Source organism: Parasteatoda tepidariorum, chromosome 5 (genome assembly GCF_982258835.1).
Source record: "Parasteatoda tepidariorum strain Cologne lab strain chromosome 5, Ptep-v5.0, whole genome shotgun sequence".
NCBI lineage: Eukaryota > Metazoa > Arthropoda > Arachnida > Araneae > Theridiidae > Parasteatoda > Parasteatoda tepidariorum.
The window spans coordinates 50,620,709-50,640,654 of record NC_141759.1 but is presented as its reverse complement, the minus strand read 5'-3'; the positions used below and the strand labels follow the sequence as shown (position 1 = coordinate 50,640,654).

The 19,946-nt window shown below is 29.0% G+C and overlaps 1 protein-coding gene across 1 annotated transcript; it reads left to right on the top strand.

The window, feature by feature from the left end:
• The first annotated feature begins 209 nt into the window (after positions 1-209).
• LOC107449040 (uncharacterized) lies at positions 210-11,742 on the top strand. Its single transcript, XM_087162776.1, has 4 exons — positions 210-257; positions 2,682-2,912; positions 4,610-4,804; positions 11,316-11,742. Exons 1-4 carry the CDS (start codon positions 210-212, stop codon positions 11,655-11,657), a joined length of 816 nt encoding a protein of 271 aa, XP_087018902.1. The 3' UTR covers positions 11,658-11,742.
• Positions 11,743-19,946: the final 8,204 nt, after the last annotated feature.

Sequence of the window (19,946 nt, the reverse complement as noted above, 5' to 3'; positions counted from 1 at the left end):
TTCTATTATTGTTATAATACAGTGGAAACCCTATGTTCCTTTCCTTTTGTTGTTGATCTCATTTCACATTACAGGTGCAATCAAAGCATATCTTAGCCCGTGGATGAAGAAGACCATTTTCCTTCAAGATTAAATATAAATATTTGGAGTTATTATTTTAATATTAGATTGTTGATAAAGATAAACAGAAAATTATTGAACTTACAAAGATGGAAAAAAGCACGACTGTTGTAGATAATCAAGAACAACATAAAAAGGTAAGTTTGTGCATTTTTACTACACTTGTTTAAGTATAATTGAGTATTAATAGAAATTATTTGTTAAAAAATATATTTTTGTGTTTTGTGAAACTATGATTTATTTAGATGTTCGTTAAATATGTTATGTATTTGTAACTGTGGCAAAATGTTTTTCAATTTATGTTTTTTAAAATGGAACAATCATCTTCCTCTTTTCTTTCCTTGATTTTTCTTTCTTTCTCCTTTTTTTTATAGTTATATTGCTGCTTGTAAATGCAATTATTCATTATATTTTTTGTCCGTGGAATACTCATGTCCTTATGATGAAGTATTAATAGTTTTAAAAGAAAAACTCAATTCAATTTATCAAGTACTTACTTTTTTTTTGAAGTGTGAAATGACCTAGTTAACATTGTATCTAGTTGAGAAAAGGATATTTTTTCCCCGTTTAATTATAAAATAATTTTTGATATGTAAAATAATGAATTTTCTTATCTTCGTTGTAAGATTGTGAGATAGGACTCTCTCTTTTGAAAAATATGCTTAAACATGTCTCAACAAGCGAATTCATTGTCAAAAAAATATTTAGTTAACATTGTATTTAGTTCAGAAAAAGATATTTTTTCAGTTTTATTATAAAATATTTTGTGAAATGTAAAATAATGAATTTTTTTATCCTCGGGTATGATGTGAAATAGAGTTTTTTTTATTTTATTAAAATGAACAAAAAATTTAAAACACGTATCAACGTGTAAATATATTGTAAATAAATAGTAATAATATTCGGTCTAAAAAATTTTTTTTTTTTCAGTTTAATTATGAGCTGTCTTTTAAGTGTAAAATAATCTATTGATCCTCGGTGTGATGAAATGTGAGATAGGACTTTCTTTTCTTAAACAAGCGTTTTAACATGTCGCAACAAGGCAGTCCATTCTAAATAGAGTATTAGTTTGCATTTAGTTTACTTTTAGTTAAGAAAAAAAGAATTTTTTTTTAATTTAATGAAAAAATATTTTTTGAGATGTAAAATAATGAATTTTTTTTATCCTGGGATATGATATGAGATAGAGCTTTTTTTTATTTTATTAAAATGAACAAAAAATTTAAAGCATGTATGTGTAAATCTATTGTAAATAAGTATTAATGGTATTATTCAGTCAAAAGTGGAATATTTTTTTTCCAGTTGAATTTTGTATACTGTTTTCTGAGGTGTAAAATATTCAATAGTTGATCCTCGTGCTATGATAATATGTGAGACGAGTCTTTCTTTGCTGAAACAAACGTTTAAGCAAGTCTCAACAAGCAAATCCATTGCAAATAAAGTATTTAATTAATTTAGTTAACAAAAGGATATTTTTTCAGCTTAATTGCAAAGCAATTTTGGAGATTAAAATAATGAATTTTTTTTATCCTCGTGGCAAGAAGTGAGATAGATTTCTCAGGACTTGGAAAGGAACGTATCATCGTGCAAATGTATCGCAAATAAATATTAATAGCATTACTTGAGTAAGAAATGGATAAATATTTTTTTAGTTTAATTATAACGTATTTTTTGAGGTGTGAAATAATTTATTGTTTATCCTCGTGACATGATATGAAGTAAGGCTTTCTTTAATAAAGCAAACTTAAAGCGTGTCTCATCTATGAAATTATTAGGACTTAGTTTTAATAATATTATTCTGTTCCTTTCTTTTTTAGTTTAATCATAAACTATTTTTGGTTTCTGTAAAAATATTGTGGTGCTATGTCTATCCGTTTCTGCAATTGTTTTCCCCCCCTTACACGTATTTCGAAAACGCAGTACAAAATATAAAAGTATTTACTCACTGAATGTTTCTATCCTATATGACTTTTAAATATTCGCATTCAGAATATTATCGAAATTTTTAAAAACAGATAGAGTATGGTACAATTTGCTTTATAGACAGACATAATAATGATAATTAATAAAAGAAGAATGCGACTGGAAATTAATTTTGATTTGACGGATTATATCAGTTTGATAATAATATTAAAGGCAATTCTGTACGCAAAAATTAGCCGTATTTTTCATATTTATAATTCAGAAGATTGCTTTCAAATAGACCCAGAAAAATCTGTTTTGTCGTAGTTAAACGTTTTTTTAGGAATGATTGGTGTGCTCGGTAAATTTGGGGCAATTCAATAACGATAGACACAGCAAATCTTTTTAATTTTTAATAATAACTATCATTAAACATATTTTTTATTATTTCAACCATGTTCCAAAAGTAAATGAGCACCCAGTCAGGAAGTACCCCTATCGGCGTTCATATTTCCCGCCATGAATTGCTATGCAATTCTCAATTCTGATAAGCGCCACATTTCTTTTCAGCATACAACTTCTGTGTTAAATTACCTAGTATATTAAAGGGGATCATAAGGGAACACCGGTATATCTGTAATGAAAACCTTTATTTACAGTTAATATTTCTTTTATTTTTCCAGGTAAAAATTGGGAAAGAACATATCAAATGGATACCTGGTTTAGACTTTGATTCTATCTTGCCAGTTATATCAGTCAGCTTTTTAATGCTTGCGTGCTTTGCTGTTGTCCAACATTCATATATGCATCCATCTAATGCTGAGTATGACACCATTTCTGTTCTTGCATTGATTTTGTGTGGCGTAATGCTGATAACAGTTTTAATGTGTGTAAGTATCTTTGTAAACTAATATCTTCCTTAAAGAAATCCTAAGGATAGTTAACTTATTACTAATCTTTAACACGTTGAATGCCACGCTAATTTTACATGGCTTGCTCGTCAGACCTCAAGGTAAAAAACTACAAACTAAACTTGCAAATATAAACAGAGTTTGCTAGTTTATAAGAGGTTGAGCATGACATATCTGAAAAAAGTGGTGAATTATATATTTAAAAATAGTGGTGGATAAAAATCTGCTAAATTCAATTTATTAAACCAAGAATCACAATAATTAGGTAAATTTTGAATAAATTTTCTGCAATTCCAAAAAAGAATGTAAATTTTATAGTTCTATATCATGTCATACGCTGTCAGCCAGCTGCTTTTCGCGGCCTATGTGAAAGGTCAGAGTCAGCCACCGGTGGTTGACGTGGCCTAAATGTAATTTCAGTGTCAGCCACCGGTAGTTGACGCAGCCTAAATGTCATTTCAGTGTCAGCCACCGATGGCTGACGTGACGCTCAACGTGTTAAAGGTTGATAGGTTTAAAATAATACTTTTTATGACTGGCTGTTCTTCGAAGATTAATTTATCATACGATATAAAACTGTTTAAAGAATAATACGCTATATTTTTATAACTGTTGAAAGATCTTAATAATCATTCATAAGTGGATCAAAATACAGAGCCCTCAACTTCCTCAATGCCCCCCCCCCCCCCCAATGACGCATTGAGGACATAAAATATTTTCATTGGTAGAAAGATAACTGGTTAGAGTCCTCTTGCCGTCAGACAAACTGTAAGAGGTTTTCGTGCTTTTCCACTCCATGTAACGGAAATGCAACGGTCTCATTTGTTTAATTCCTCTTGATTTCACTGCTGCTTAGCACATTTTTCCATTTGGATGTATTATTATTACTAATTCTAATTGCTTTAATATTTCGAATTCTTTTCTTAACGAAAATGCGGGTTAGTTCCATCAAAAAGCCCTGCACGTAGGTAAATTTCTTCCAATAATTGACCCAAGAGTTCCTTTGTTTTCTGAATTGGGTTCGAAATTACAAGGCTACGGATTTGAACATTTACAGTCGTAAACTTAGAATTGGATCTGCTGCTCAACGCAGGTTATAAAGTAAAACAGTTATTCATATGTATAAGTTCAAATTTCGCCAAACTCTAACCAGCGTTCTCTACACTACTTATGAAAATGGACCGAAAAGTCTAAATTAAGAAAAACCATAGTTTTTGATTATAAAAAGTTTGTAAGTTTTATTACTTGAAAAGTTACTCCAACTTGGGCTCAGGAAAACATATTATTTCAAAACATATTGATTTTAGTTCAAACATATTAATTAATGTATTAAATAATATATAATCGTTTTATTTTTACGAAAAATGTAATCTATGAATTCACTTAGAAAAGTAGTCTTTAAAAGAAAGTCATCGTGGTGTCCCGTTTTTTTCTCCTTATTGTTTCAAAACATATTAAATTTAGTTCAAAGCATACTAATCAAGGTAATTTTTTTTTTACTATTTATTATGTGATCCTTATTTTCATCGTAATAGGCTATAAAAACGAGCATATTATTTCGATCGAAAATTAAAAATTTCATCTTTATTATTATATAAAACATTCTACTTTTAATCAAAATAATACTTTTGTGAATGTTTAACGTATATGTTAAATTTTTTTGAATTTTTTTTTAGCTTTTAATACCTAATATCTTCTTGGAATGGAGTGTTGCCTCATTTGTTAACATTATAACAGAATGCTTTTTAATAATTGCATTTTTTGCCTTGGGCCAAGTGTATGCCACTTACTCATCTACTTCTGAATTTGAACTTGATTTATTACCGATTCTTGCAGTACTTTCCTGTGCCTTGTTCCTATTAATTCTTGTCGTAAGTATGAGTAGCTCTAAACATTTATTTTAGTTTAATTTAAACTTAATTACTGTGTAAGATATATAATTTTATTGCTATAGTTGGTATTGAGTAAATGTACTGCAAAATGTATGTAAGCATGTTGAAGAAAAGTAACTTTATTATAAGTAACAATCAAAAATGAAGGCAATCTACACAATATTGAGTGCAAATATTATGTATATAAATTTAAATGTAAGTCTATCATTCTAGATATAAAATATGAAGTGTGCAATGCATAATAGTAATTTAAGCATTTATTATAGGCACATTCATTCGTAATGAATGTTATTATTAATCAATGTCCTTAATAATAAATATTCTTAAATATTTAATAAACTTACCTCAAAAAACTAAATTTTTAGTTTTATTTCCAACGTAAATATATAATTCAATTTCAGTGTGCAACATGCGCGTATAATAATAATTTAATCACTTCCTAAAGGTTCATTCTTTAGCAAAGAATATTCTTATAAATGAAGATTAATAATAATAATTTTTCTTAAAAATTAGGTAAACTTCAAGCACTTCAAGGAACTCAATTTTTAGTTCCTTACTTCTTAAAATAACTCATACTACTACCAGTTTCTTATTTATTGAATTCATAAATTTAAAAAAAAAGGAAAACTACTGAGAGCAAATGGAGGTAATAGAATTTTTTAGTGATTCTGCAAAAAATACTAAATAGCTAATCAAAGAATCATTTTGTAATTAAGGAAATTAAAACCGTATTAAAAATGGTAATAGACGCTCAGTTCAGATTTTCATGAGTATATACAAGTACACATGTAGAATGTTTTATAATCATCACCCTTAATGGATATTTTACAATCTTTGCCGAAAATCAAATGAAATAATCTATACATTAGTGTTCGTAAATTTATATTTTAGCTAGTGGGAAAAAAAAACTAAGAATATCGAAATCTGTTAGAATTTTGAATTAAACTAAGAGTAGACAAAAATTGAATCTGCTAAACACCTTACAGTAAAAGGTCTGGACATTGTTTTCAAGTTTGCCTTTCTCAATAATAATTCGTCAGATTTTAATAAGTTGTTTTTCCCTCTCGTAAATATCGATTTGGTACATCTAATCCGTTTTTAATTTTGATATTAGCAGTAAGTATAGAACATTTTGTATGTAATACATTTGTGTGGTGAAATTATGGTATCTAAGTCATGTCTTGCTTCGTAATTGAGAAAAATAATGAATTTTCACACCATTTGAAAAAAATTTAATAGCAAATGTTTTTTAAAGATAATAATAACAAAAACATTAAAAATTTTTTAGTATTTTGTCTCCCCGATCGTCATTACAGTAGTAGTGGATAAATTAGAATTGACTGAGCCAGGATAATGTTTCTGGGCCAGTTTTCTAAGGAAATTTAACCAGGAACTGAGTTAATGACGCCTCGTTAAGACTATATTTCAAAAAGTCTTTATTTTCATTACTATGAGTTTGCAATAGTTATTCGTAACTTTTAGGTTCAGTATAGTTTTTCTTCAGTCAGTTTCCTTAATCAAAAATGGAGATCATTCTGATAATGGCTCAAAATGTCAATATGAAAAAGAAAAAAAAAGCCACAATTTTGAGAACATAAAGAGCGTTTGTGATCTACTTTTTTTTCAGCCCTTAAAAAGTTTTTCCAACACTGCGTTATCGTGGCTAATAAAAATTTGCAAAAATTGTGAATCATTTATTAGTTTTTATAATCTCCATCTAGGTAGAAAGATCTCGCCCATATTTGAGATTTTTAAACTCTGAGATAAATATTAGTTTGTTTGAAATAATTATTAGTTTGATTGAGATAATTATTAGTTTGATTGAGATAATTATTAGTTTGATTAAGATAATTATTAGTTTGATTGAGATAATTATTAGTTTGATTGAGATCATTATTAGTTTGATTGAGATAATTATTAGTCCGTTCTAAAGCTGACATAATTTTTTAGAACCAGATGACATATACATTTTAAAATTATAACTTTGCATATAGTGTGTGGCGCTTAAAGTGTTCTTTTTTTTAAATTTTATTTGGCGAAAGAGTTTCAGCCAACACGAGGAAAAAAAAACAACTTTTTATTTGCCTGTTTTTAAGTGATTAAAAATTATTGCAAGCTTTTCTTTACTTTTTCAAAATTAAAATCTTTTTTTTTTTAAATTTCTTGCTCGCTTAAACGTTACTTAATTAAATAATAATTAATTAACAGATCTACATAGTTCAGGCTCGTTAACGTGATTCCCTGTCGTATTGTATACTGTCATTATGCTTTTAAAAGTATTTGTAGCTTAAAAACGCTTTTCATAGAGACGGACTTAGATTTTTTTTCTTGCCTTTTTTAAACATTGCATTTTAACTTTGATAGGTTTGGAAACTAATGATTTACAATTCCATATTGATAAGAGTAAACATTTCAGAAAAATAGTTCATAAATTTTGTTCAAGTGTTGATTTTACTCGTGTGACAGCTGAATGTGTGGTCTGGATGAACGAGGTCTATTGAATCTGTCTATGGTTATGAATGAAATATTATCATTCATAGAGTAGGAAACTACGCTTTTGTATTTTTACTTTTTCACCGCAGGGGTATTCACACCGATAACTTGTGAGAAATTTCGATCTCTTTGCAACTATAATGAAGACTGAAACACTTGAATAACAAATTTCTCCTTTTTTTCTTTGAATTGTCTTAACAGATAGCGTGGCTAGAAAATATTGTGACTATATTCTATACTTTTTACCTTAAAATAAAATTTAACCTGAATTTTTTGGATGCTGTTGATATAGTATAAGACTATGCAAGACGCTTGCAAATTAGAAAGAAAAAAAATTAAAACAATTGCTGATTATTTTATTCGCAATTTACTGTGAAAAGTATTTACTCTCATCTGGTTTTGCTACTTCTTTTTTTCAATTATTTTTTGTTTCTAGTTTTAGAAGACTGATACGTTATGTTGTTTATTTAAATTGGGGTTAAAATTTTTGTAACTTCCAAAGAAAATAATTACGCTTCTAACGAAAATTTAGAAATCTTATATGATTTAATATTAATGCTGGTTGTACGCAGAATGTGGTTTTCCAGTCAATTTGCAAATGAAGAACACCTTCATGAAATGTTGCCATTTGGAGACTTGACGCGAGAAATAGCGTATTTTCAACTAGATGAATAACCGTTTTTGGAACAAGGTGAATAAAAGAGATAAATGAACAGTAAATGAATACCTTACGAAATCATGCACAAAACTGGAAGGCATATACCGAGTCAATTATAAAATTAAAAAGAAAAAATTACTTGGTGGCTTTACGTAATTAAATTAATCAAAACAATTTTTTTGTGGTTGATCCCATCAGAACTGCTCCATCAGTTTTAATAACTATTCAATAAATCAATATAATACTTTATACATACCTACATTAGCACGTTTGGTACCTATTGCATACTCTACAACATTCGAGTTTTGTGTTAAATATATATTTATATACCAGTAGCAACAAGCGGAAGCCGAAATTTAAATAACAAATAGAGCTCTTATTAGACCTTGATAAGGAGCATGACCATTTTTCCATCCGACCTTTAATTTATTGTTTAAGATATTTATAAGTAGTGGTGGAAAAAAGTTCAATTCCAATTTATTTAAATATTAATACACTATCTTTGCTATCACTAGAAGTAATATTTTCTGAAAATAGGGAAAATCATTATTAAAACTGCAGCCATTGCCCTAATACTAGTAGTACACATTAACAAAATAAATTAAGTATAATCTGCGTCAATATTAGTATGGAAATTTTCTGCTATTCCCCTAAACGAAAAACTTCTTTTTCCCTACTTTTTTTTAATTTCAATTAATACATATAACCAGAATTAATTAAGCATTGGCGTCAATATTGATGTAAGGATATTTTTTTGTTGAATGAATGAATCAGAAGCACTTTTCTATTAATTTTGCCTTTAAACATATAACTAATTTCTTTTTCGTTACAATTACCAATGGTTTTAAATTATTTAATTATATAAAAGCATGTTTTAAAGGAAATATTACAGAAACAAAATAAACACGTGGTTTCAGATTACTTTAGAAATACTAATTTGGAGACGTAGTCCACCTATGCTACCCCTTTAACGTTTATCTTGGAATTTTTCTGGTATAACGAATAAAAAATAATTAAATACATCTATGCTCTTTAGTACGACCCTCCATTACCAAGTGACCCTTCTATTGTAACTGCCAATACAAGTTGCGTTTGCTTTTTATGTGAACACCATGTTATTTTAACACCCGTACGTCCGAATTGAACCGTTCATTCCAATATAGCGACCGAAATTTTTTTCTTTATTTTTTAATTCCTAGAAAATCATTCCAAACACAGGTGTGCCATATTTTTGTACTTTGCAAATTAACATTTTTCCATTGACTGTAAATTATGGGTAACAAAAGCTTATAGGAATATACGTGAATCTCGATGAATGAAGAAAAAACGACAGGACCACCAACGTTGGATCTCCTGGGTGTTGTCAGTGGTCAAAAGAATTGTGAGATATCGATTTCTTTTCATTATTGAGAATTTGAAATGCATGGTGTTAAAACCATCTCGAAATTTCTTGTTTGCCTTCATAACCTTTGTTAATTTCTTTTCAAACATCATTAAATTCATCGATCAAATTTATTCTTGTTTGAAATAGGCATTTCCTCTTTTTGTGAAATGTTGTAGGAAGTAGTTCACTTTTTAGTTAAAACAAGTATTATTCACATTTTTCTTGGTTTTATTTCTGCTTAGATTTAAAAGTTCTCTGGACGTCTGATGATTTTTAGAAAAAATGGTCTCCGGAAAATAGATTCAATCTACATACTTAGAACAGAAAATAAAAATTTGAAGGAAATGAATAGGAAAATTACATCAAAACCTCATTGCGTCAAATATTTAAAATCTTCGAAAGCACTTTGCCTACAATAATTAAAAATCGCAAGGTAATTTTGAAGCGACGGAAGAATTGGGTGTTCCAATTTTACACTATATTTCTCATGAAAGAAAATTTCAAAATCTAGAAAAAGCATTCAGTGAACTTCTAAAAAATATGCGTAACATTAAAAGATGTCATTTGAAAAAAATTTATGTATTTTTAACCTTTAATATATTATATTAATATTTGCACTTTATTGACATTAAAACTGCTTCATGTCAATCCTTTTATCAGTTTCATAATCTTTTACAATGCATAACCTTTTTTTTTGTCTTCACGATATAGAGACATCACGTTATAGCACCATTTATTGTTCGAGCATCGACTGTATTAAATTACTTGCAATAAACTCTTTTTTGATCAAATGGAGCTATAAGCTAGCAAACATGCCTACTGTTATCCTCGAAATAGTTGAAAACACAGAATCATTAGTATTTTTTGAAACAATGGCTAACGTTTAGCCAATGACAAAATTCCATTTTTCAAAAGGCTGTTCCAAACAATCTAATTGAAAATTTCGAATCAATTTTAGTATCGAGGGCAAAACTCCAGCCCTTGCAGCTGTCCAAATTTCAGTTTAAGGAAACAAATGGATCTGGTTCTATATGAGAGACAGATACACAGACAAGCTCTTCATTTTATTTCATAGATATTATAGTAGGGCCAGGATGGCCTAGTCGGTAGGACGCTGGGCCCATGTCCGAGAGTTTGTGGGTTCGAACCCCGCCGGCCAAAGACTCGTGTAGTTAAGTTACTGATGCTCGTTAAATCTGTCGAGTGGCAAAAGTTCTCCATGTTCCCATAACAAATCAATACCTCTGGGGGTGCTGGATTGGAGATCGATCGTTTTCTGATTCAGGTCAAAATTACGATCTGTGGATGAATGAATGGATGTATGAATGGGTCAGCCCTATAAACGGGTGCGACGTATGATGTGGCAGAAGTCGAATTCTTGGCCTTAGATGGCGCCACTGAAAAACAAGAAATGCGCACTCTGCCTTAAATTTGCTCGGTTTCACCAAGCAGGCTTGCCCGTGTGGCAAGTAGGATTAGAAACAACAACAACAACAGATATTACAGTAAGGAATTTTTATTTTACAGTGAAAAAATGAGAGAATCATCCTGAGTAAAAATATTCCACTAAATTTAATTGTATTGCGGAAAAATCATAATGGAATTTGCTTTTCTAACAGTTTTGATAGTTTTTCATTTCAAGATCATTTTACAATGAAAAAAATCTCTTTTGAAATGTTGTCGGTTAGAGATTGGACAAAAATATATTGCAGTTAAGTATTGAAGTCGGAAAAGTTGTAATTTTTTCTTCTCTACTATGGGGTTAAAGAAAAAAATAATAAAATAAAGAAAATGATAACAAGGGAATAATAATAAAGCAAAGAAAGTTTAAGGGAATTTTATTTCTCAAAGAAATGTAATCAGAAATCCTAGTTCAATCAATTACCTAACGCAACATTTAAATATTTCAAACAACAAAATTCATGTTTTCATATAATTTTTCCATTTATTTGCAGGTTGTTCAAATGAAAAATAAAATGGCTGTTTTAGAGATTGAAAGTAACCAATTTACAGCCGAAATATGCAAGCTAACAACAGAGATCACACATTTTAGAGATGAAATCGGCTCATTTAAAAAGGAAGTTATTTACAATGAAATTCAAATTAAATACTTAAATGCTGTGACGAAAGCATTGAGAACAGACTTGAATTACATTGATGTTGATGTTTACCAAATTATAAATGAAGTCAGCAACCATGACATTGAAATCAAAGGTCTGAAAATGGGATCAAGAGTCCACTCCAAAATTGACAGTAATTCATCAGAACAGAGCCAGGAAAAAGTAATAACTAGCTAAAACCAGATATTGTGATTTACTATGTCATTATATGTATACATTTTATGTAAATATTATAAATTAATAAAGCTTGTGCTAGTGAAAATCACATTTTTTTAGAGGAAACCATTTATACATGTTACCGGCAAAGTTTGAAATCCGGCAATCTATAGAATGTCTAGATATTGTGTAGAATGCCTAAAACTAGCCGCCAATGTATGAAACGATTTAGATTTTACACACTTTCTAGGCATTCTATAGAATGCCAAATGAGAAACCAGCAAAGTATAAAATACATCTTCGATTGGATTCAAATTTAATGAAATGTAATTCAAAATGTCATTCAAAGTTACCATGTTGAAACAAGTAGGTTGATTTTTATTTCTTAATAGCATTTATATGAACATTTTGTTTTGTAAAAGCATAAATTTTGTTTTTGCAAAACTTAATTTTTCTTTACGTGTTTTGAATAAACTTTTTAATGGCACTCTCATTATTTTTTCAGAATAACATTTTTATTTTTGAGAAATGCGCATCATTTACATAATAACCGGATCAGGACGCTTTTTTCATACTTTGCCTAAATAGTATTTGTCATTCTATAGAATGCATAGGTATTGTATATGTTACCGGCAAAGTATGAAACGCCGGCATTCTATAAAATGCCTAGGCATTCTATAGAATGACAAATGCTATTTAGGCAAAGTATGAAAAAAAAAACGTTCTGATGAGGTTATTATGTAAATGATGCGCATTTCTCAAAAATGAAAATGTTATTCTGAAAAAATGATGAGAATGAAATTAAAAAAAATATATATTCAAAATGCGTAAAGAAAAAGGAAAGTTGTACAAAACATAATTTATGCTTTTCTCATTAAGGGAAACAAAATTTTCGTTAAAAAATTCACATTTAAGTCACAATTATTTTCAGTTTAGAAACAAATATTGCACAAAATAATCCACAACCAATTTCAACACCTTTACTAGCATGGCCGCAGAAGATTTTATAACTTTCCAGTTTATTTGGCATTCTATAGAATGCCTAGGAAATGTGAGATATATAAATCATTTCATACATTACCGGTTAGTTTTAGGCATTATGTACAATGCCTAGGCATTTTATAGATTGCCGGATATCAAACTTTGCCGGTAACATATACAATGCCTAGGGAAAGTATGTAAAACTTCTCATACTTCATACCTTGCCAAAAAAACACCCGGCATATACAATGCCTAGACATTCAGTAGAATGCCTGCGTTTCATGCTTTGCCGGTAACATATGCTCTACAGCTCCGATTATCCAGGCCCAAGGAGGCCAAGACCGATCCGAATAGCAAAAAAATTCGGATAGTTGGACAACTTGAAAAAGGCTATACTAATGTTTATTAAATAACTTCCCTTCACACTTTTTCCAGGTTTAAGAATGGCAACTGAAAAAGTACTATTATAGAATAAAACAAATACCGTGTTTTAAATACAAGAAACTTGCTCCAGTAATAAAAACTACAAGGCTTGGACAAAATAATGGAAACACTTCTATACCGACGCATTTTTTTCTCAAAAAATACTTAGTATATTTACTTTAATATAATTTCTCAAGAAATACTTAGAATTATTTTAAAATTTAGAATTCTTTTTTATACGTATCAATAAAGTCAAAAGCTTTTAAATGTTTGAGGGACCGGTAGTAAATTTACGAACGAAAAATAAAATTTTAGAGCATCATTTGCCAAAACATGCAGCAATAAGCTTGTAAATTGTATCAATTAGGTACAATATGAAATAAATGTACAAAAGCTAATAAATCTACTTGTAGATGAAATATTAATAAAGTTGTAGACATTTTTTTAAAAAAAAACTAATTTTTTCGATTTATATTTTCTTACTCTAACTGCGGAAATATTCAAATACCTTGAAAAAAATTTTTTGAGCTCTTTTTTAAGTAATAAAAATATTATTTCAAAATTTGAAAAAAAAAAAATGCGCGAGATATTAGTAGTTAAAGTAATATTTCATGCTGCTTACACGGGAAAAACATTTCAAAAATATCTTAAATAATTTTGTTTAGAATTGTATTTGATTATTTATGAAAAAAGTCCGATTTGAAAATGGCGAAAATTTAAGAAGTTTCTGTGTAGTTTTTGTTAATTTGAAAAAAACACTTTGAATAGTAAGGGGTTTTCCACAAATTTACTTTCATACAATTAAACAAGATTTATTAAAAATTACATCAGCATTATATAGAACTATATTCTTTTAAATGTTTTCTTTCCTAATACCATCACATTTTGTTGTCATAACCATCTTTTTAGGGTATTATGATATGTTATGAAATTTGTGGAGAGTCCCTTTTCATTTTCAAAATATTCAAATCGGACTTTGTTCATAAGTTACTAAACATGATTCTGAACAAAATTATGAAAAAAATTTAAATGTTTTCCACGCAAGCGCAGTATGAAGGATTTAATTTAAATACACATATCTTGCGCATTTTTTAATGAATTTTTTCCAAATTTTAAAATACTATTTTTATTATTCATAAAAATGCCCCGAATTTTTTTTTTTTTAAAGATTATTTCTGATTTTTATTAAGAATACGTAAGTCAAAAGAAAATAAGTTTTTTTAAAAGAAAAATGACCATATCTCTATGAATATTTATGCATTTATGCTAGGTTTACGAAATTTTTTGCGGTTATTTCATATGCTAATCGACGTAATAACGCTAATAATCGTAATTGACATGAATCGAACTTATCTATATACTTTTTGGCATAAGGTGTTCAAAAAAATTCTTTTTCGTACGTTATTTATTACCGGTCACTCTTCTAAAAGCTTTAAACTTTATTGATATATATATGAGAAATCACATGATTTAAAACCCTTCTAATGTTTTAAAATATTTCTCTGAGTATTTCTTGAGAAATATGAAAAAATAAGTTCGTATCGAAGTGTTTCCAGTATTTTGTCTAAACCGTGTACTTGCCACCCACATTGAAATCGAACGGAAAAAATATCAAGATTATTTTCAAGATCACCAAGAAACACAAGAAAGCCATTTTTTGACCCTTTTCAGATATTCTGAAAATAAAATAGCATTTTCGCAAAAAAATAAAAAAATTCCGAAAAGGTGGGGATAACAAATGGTACTTGAATGATCCGGAAAATAGGAGAATCCGTCAAATAGGCGTTTGAATAATCGGCACTCTATTGTATTGCGAAAATTTATATAATGGCATCCAACTTTACAGAATTTTCCAGTAGACTATCAGGCACTCCTGGTCTCTTGGTTTAATCATATCTATAATATAGTATATAATAACTATAATATATGTAGAAAAGCAAAATTTTCTCTTTTTCTAACAAGTCTTTTGTCATCAATCGATTAAATTTATTTTTAATATTTTGTGTTAAATATTAGATAAATCAGTCGGACTTCCATTTAACGAACTTCCATTTTGCAAATTTCTCTATTTTGCGAATTTTTTAGAGGAACCAAGAACATTTTGGAAATTTCTTCGTCAAATAACTTCCAGATAGCGAAGTAAATTTTCTATTTAACGAACTTTTCGTTGAGATGCACTTTTCCTATTTCCCAAAATATTTCAAAACATTTCAAACTTGTTAACGCATTTCATGGGGGAAATGACCTTGAATTGATTTTCGCAGCCACTTAAGTTTTAGAGAAAGCAGTTTAATACCTTTCTCTTTTTGTTTGCATTTCAAATGAAAACTCAGACAAAATTAACGAATTTTATTAATAACAATTAAACTTAACGCATACACTAATGTATGTTTAAAATTACTTTGCAGTTATAATTTTATACAGCAAATAAATGCAGTTATAATTGTATACTCAAATTTAGCTTTTTTTTAGTTGAAAATGTAAGTAGCATGATCTGCAAATATCTCGGAACCATCAGCAGTTTCCATTCTCATTAATTTATATTCATACATTTCAGGTAAAACAAAGCAAGCTTGACAATGGCATGTACTGGTGTCTACGATTCTTCCTAATATATACTGTTATGCGTTTTGCTACATTTATTGCCTGGTTTCTTCACTATTTTGAATTGGTTATATGATTAGCATTGCATGTAACTCAACTCATACTTACAGTATTAGGTTTTATTAACTTTTATTATGTAAGGACAACAATAATTTATTGCATTTAATTTATTACATCCGAATTGGAGTCTTTAAACTAAAAGTACCGCAGTGGACTGATCGTTAAGACGCGGTTCCAAGCAGATCACCGAAGTCATGCAACACTGGCTGTGCGGGTGGGATTACTCTGCGTATGGACCGAGGTTGTGCGGTATTGGTCCTCGTTAAACTGTTTTACCTAAAAGTGCTCGATTTCGCGTGCAGGTAGTCGGGCTACCGAAGAGGGGGGTGCCATCCCCTCTGCAGAGGATCAATATAGTGATGGCATGTCTTCGGATCATCCTCAGGGATGATTCCCAGACCGTCGCCAATAGCCCATAGTGCAGCTCCAGCGCGACGTAAATGAACTACAACAACAACAGCAACTTTAAGCTGGAATGTAGTGATTATTTAGCCACTTTAAACTCGTGATCGCATGATCGTGATATATATATATATATATATATATATATATATATATATATATATATATATATATATATATATATATATAAATAAATATATATATATATATATATATATATATATATATATATATATATATATATATATATATATATATATATATATATATATATATATATATATATATTATATATATATGTAATACAATAAGTAAATCCTTTTGTATTAATAAAAGAATAAAATGTCTTTGTTAAAGAATAAGCGTAGAGAGATTCTATTTTGGGAATTCAAGGCTGAAAACATACCATTGAAATATAAATAGATTTATATTTCAAGGGAAGAGTTATTTTTAGAATCGTTCCCTTTTTCAATTCCATATAAGGAAGCAGAAATGATTTTCCTTAATGCGTAAGGATACAAGGAATGTACGAATGTGCCTTTTTACCTATAACCTAAGAGCGCATAGTTTTGCGTATCCTGTTCATCATAATGTGATCCTGATAAGCTGTGCCGGAATTGTCCGGAGTCTTGTCCATTCCCCTCCCGTAGGGAGCTTGGACGCCAACTGTTATCGATACCAGCTATATTTAATAAACCTGTTTAGAACGTCTGATGGCTTATGACTGCAATTATTTCAAGCTAAATACAACACCCTCATAACAGGGTTGGAGCCCTGATATTACAAGAGGCACATTCGTACATTCCTTGTATCCTTACGCATTAAGGAAAATCATTTCTGCTTCCTTATATGGAATTGAAAAAGGGAACGATTCTAAAAATAACTCTTCCCTTGAAATATAAATCTATTTATATTTCAATGGTATGTTTTCAGCCTTGAATTCCCAAAATAGAATCTCTCTACGCTTATTCTTTAACAAAGACATTTTATGAAAACGAAAGAGATTTAATTCTTTTATTAATACAAAAGAGATTTAATTCTTTTATTAATACAAAAGTATTTACTTATTGTATTACATATATATATATATATATATATATATATATATATATATATATATATATATATATATATATATATATATATATATATATATATATATATATATATATATATATATATATATATATATATATATATATTTATTTATTTATATATATATATATATATATATATATATATATATATATATATATGTATATATATTATATATTTTCCCACTGGGAAGTGTAGGAGTCCAAAAGTTGTGATTTCTTTCTCAAATTTAAGAGATAAGTCCTTTGTAAGGAAGGCATACATAAACTACGCAGTGAGGGTCACCCAAGAAATAACTCATAAACTGCGCAGTGTAATAATAATGATAATAAGAGAAATGCCTTAAAATTACTAGTAAAGGATCGAATTTCTTGTTTATTGTAACCCGTGCGAAGGCTTTTAGTCTTCTAGGAAGGGTTGTTTCAACATGGTACTCTCGTATTTGTACGCGTACGTACTCATTAGTAGGTATAAACTCAGAGTTTGCGAACCTAGGGGGCATTGTTTCTCCATTTCCAGTTCAATTTTATAAACTTGCACTATATGTTTTCTAAAACTATCTTTTTTGTAGTTATGGAATAGATGCATTGGACCAGCAAGAACCAGAGTTATAATTGCAATGCATAATTACGTATTGCTCTCTCCAGACTGGAACCAGATGTGCTATCTTGGTATGCTTCAAAATTATTGGAAAGAAAATCGTAGCGTTGCAGCATATGTCAATCTGACTATACTCCAGAATTTTAACCTCCCTCCTAGTAATACTTGGAAGGTGCTATAGATATTATTGCAAAACAACAGCTGAAACAGAAATGTGATAGTTGGCTAGATGAGTCTGAAGCAAGGCATGGTAATTGACTAGCTTTATATTGCTGAGCTCTTACGCCCTTCTTTTACAATAGTTTTAATTTTTTTTAATGACATACGTTTTAGTAAATAAAACATATATTTAGGTTTTACATTGTCTTATTTCTGCTACTTTCTAGTTAGATAAAAGCTTTGAATTATTGTGTACCTCGCAAAAATCAACTGCTGTGCATTCTTAAAATTTTTAAATCATAAAAAAATGCTTACGAAAGCAGGAATAATGGGATCCCTGCAAGTGAAACGTGGCATTTGTTTACGTTAGCAACTGTTCTTTCCATTCCATTTCGAGGAAGCCAAACCCATCAGGTATCAATTCTCTTAAGTGACAAAATCTGAATTCTTTCACAAAGATTCTTTTCGAGTGATTTCAATTTTTTCACTATTTTATTTCTTACTTAACACAAAGACAGGTACGAAGCCATGTATAATTTTTTTTAAAAAAAGAAATATCCTGTTTATGATATTATTATATGAGAAAAAACGTATTCAAATGCTAAAATAATTTTTTATCTCAATCAAAATTCTTTTGCAGAACATTTCATAAAAGTACAGATGTGCAATGCGCCAAAGGAAAAAAAAATGAAGGAAAAAAGAACAACCTAGATAACTTTTGAACTAATAATCGGAGTTTCACGTTCTAGGGCTCAATCTTAATGGTTCGAGGGGGTGACCACAAATATGATAATTAATTAGATTTTATTGTTTTCACCTTATTCTTTAATAACAATTCCGAAAAAAATGTTTATTGATCATTGATAACATAATTATTTCATTTTATATTTGTTTTTTTATTAGTATTCAGCATGACAAAAAAATTAAATTGCTTAACTTAATTTATGGAATTTCAGTTACATATGTTTTTAAATTTGCTTTTCGTCTGATTGAAACTGAAATATTTTGGCAGTTAACAGTATTGAAGTTAATTGGGCAATTGCTTGCAATGCTATTTGCTTTTGAAATATTACTTAGCATCAACTTATTAATATTACATGTTTTAATTTGTTTGCCATATTTTAAAGTTTTTTTTCATCAGGATTTAATTGCTTTTAGTTTAAAATTTAAATTACTGGGGAAGGGGGGGCGAGAGGAAGCACCGTATAAGGAGCGTCCGGCCTCCTATAAGATCAACAATGATTTGAGTTGGGCTCTGCCACGCGTGCTTCGGATACTGAGATTAATCTCCGGCTAATGCCCTATAGTAATGTGTAAAATGATATTGCTTCCTCGCTTTATATAAGTTTATAATATTGTTTGCAATAAGTTTATAATATTGTTATATAAGTTTATAATGTTGTTAAGTTTATAATATTGTTGTTGTTAAACAAAATTGCTTTATCTAAGTTAATGTTGATAATAAGCACCTCTGACATTTTACAATCCTATCACATTCTCTCTACGTGATGTTGGTGCAGAAAAATTGCCAGCCTATCTCCAAGAAAACGACTTTAAGTTTGTTCGCGAAGCGAACAAAAATGTAATTGCATAGCAATTATCGGGGGTTGACGAGAGGTAGCGAGCAGAAGGCAGAGCCTTCTAGTATATATATATATATATATATATATATATATATATATATATATATATATATATATATATATATACAATAGAACCTGTAAAAGTGAACGCCTGAGTAAGGTGACCATTTTCTACAAGTTTTATTTCAAGACTCTTCGTAAAGGGACCACCTCTATATAGTGACCATTTGACTTGGTCCCGAGGGTGGTCAATTTAGACAGGCTCCACTGTATATATATATATATATATATATATATATATATATATATATATATATATATATATATATATATATATATATATATATATATATATATATATATATATATATATATATATATATATATATATATATATATATAT

Coding starts and splice junctions, on each gene's coding strand:
- LOC107449040 (XM_087162776.1), top strand. CDS start 210: ATGGAAAAAAGCACGACTGTTGTAGATAATCAAGAACAACATAAAAAG. Junction 2,913..4,609: donor TGATAACAGTTTTAATGTGT/GTAAGTATCTTT, acceptor ATTTTTTTTTAG/CTTTTAATACCTAATATCTT. Junction 4,805..11,315: donor TGTTCCTATTAATTCTTGTC/GTAAGTATGAGT, acceptor ATTTATTTGCAG/GTTGTTCAAATGAAAAATAA.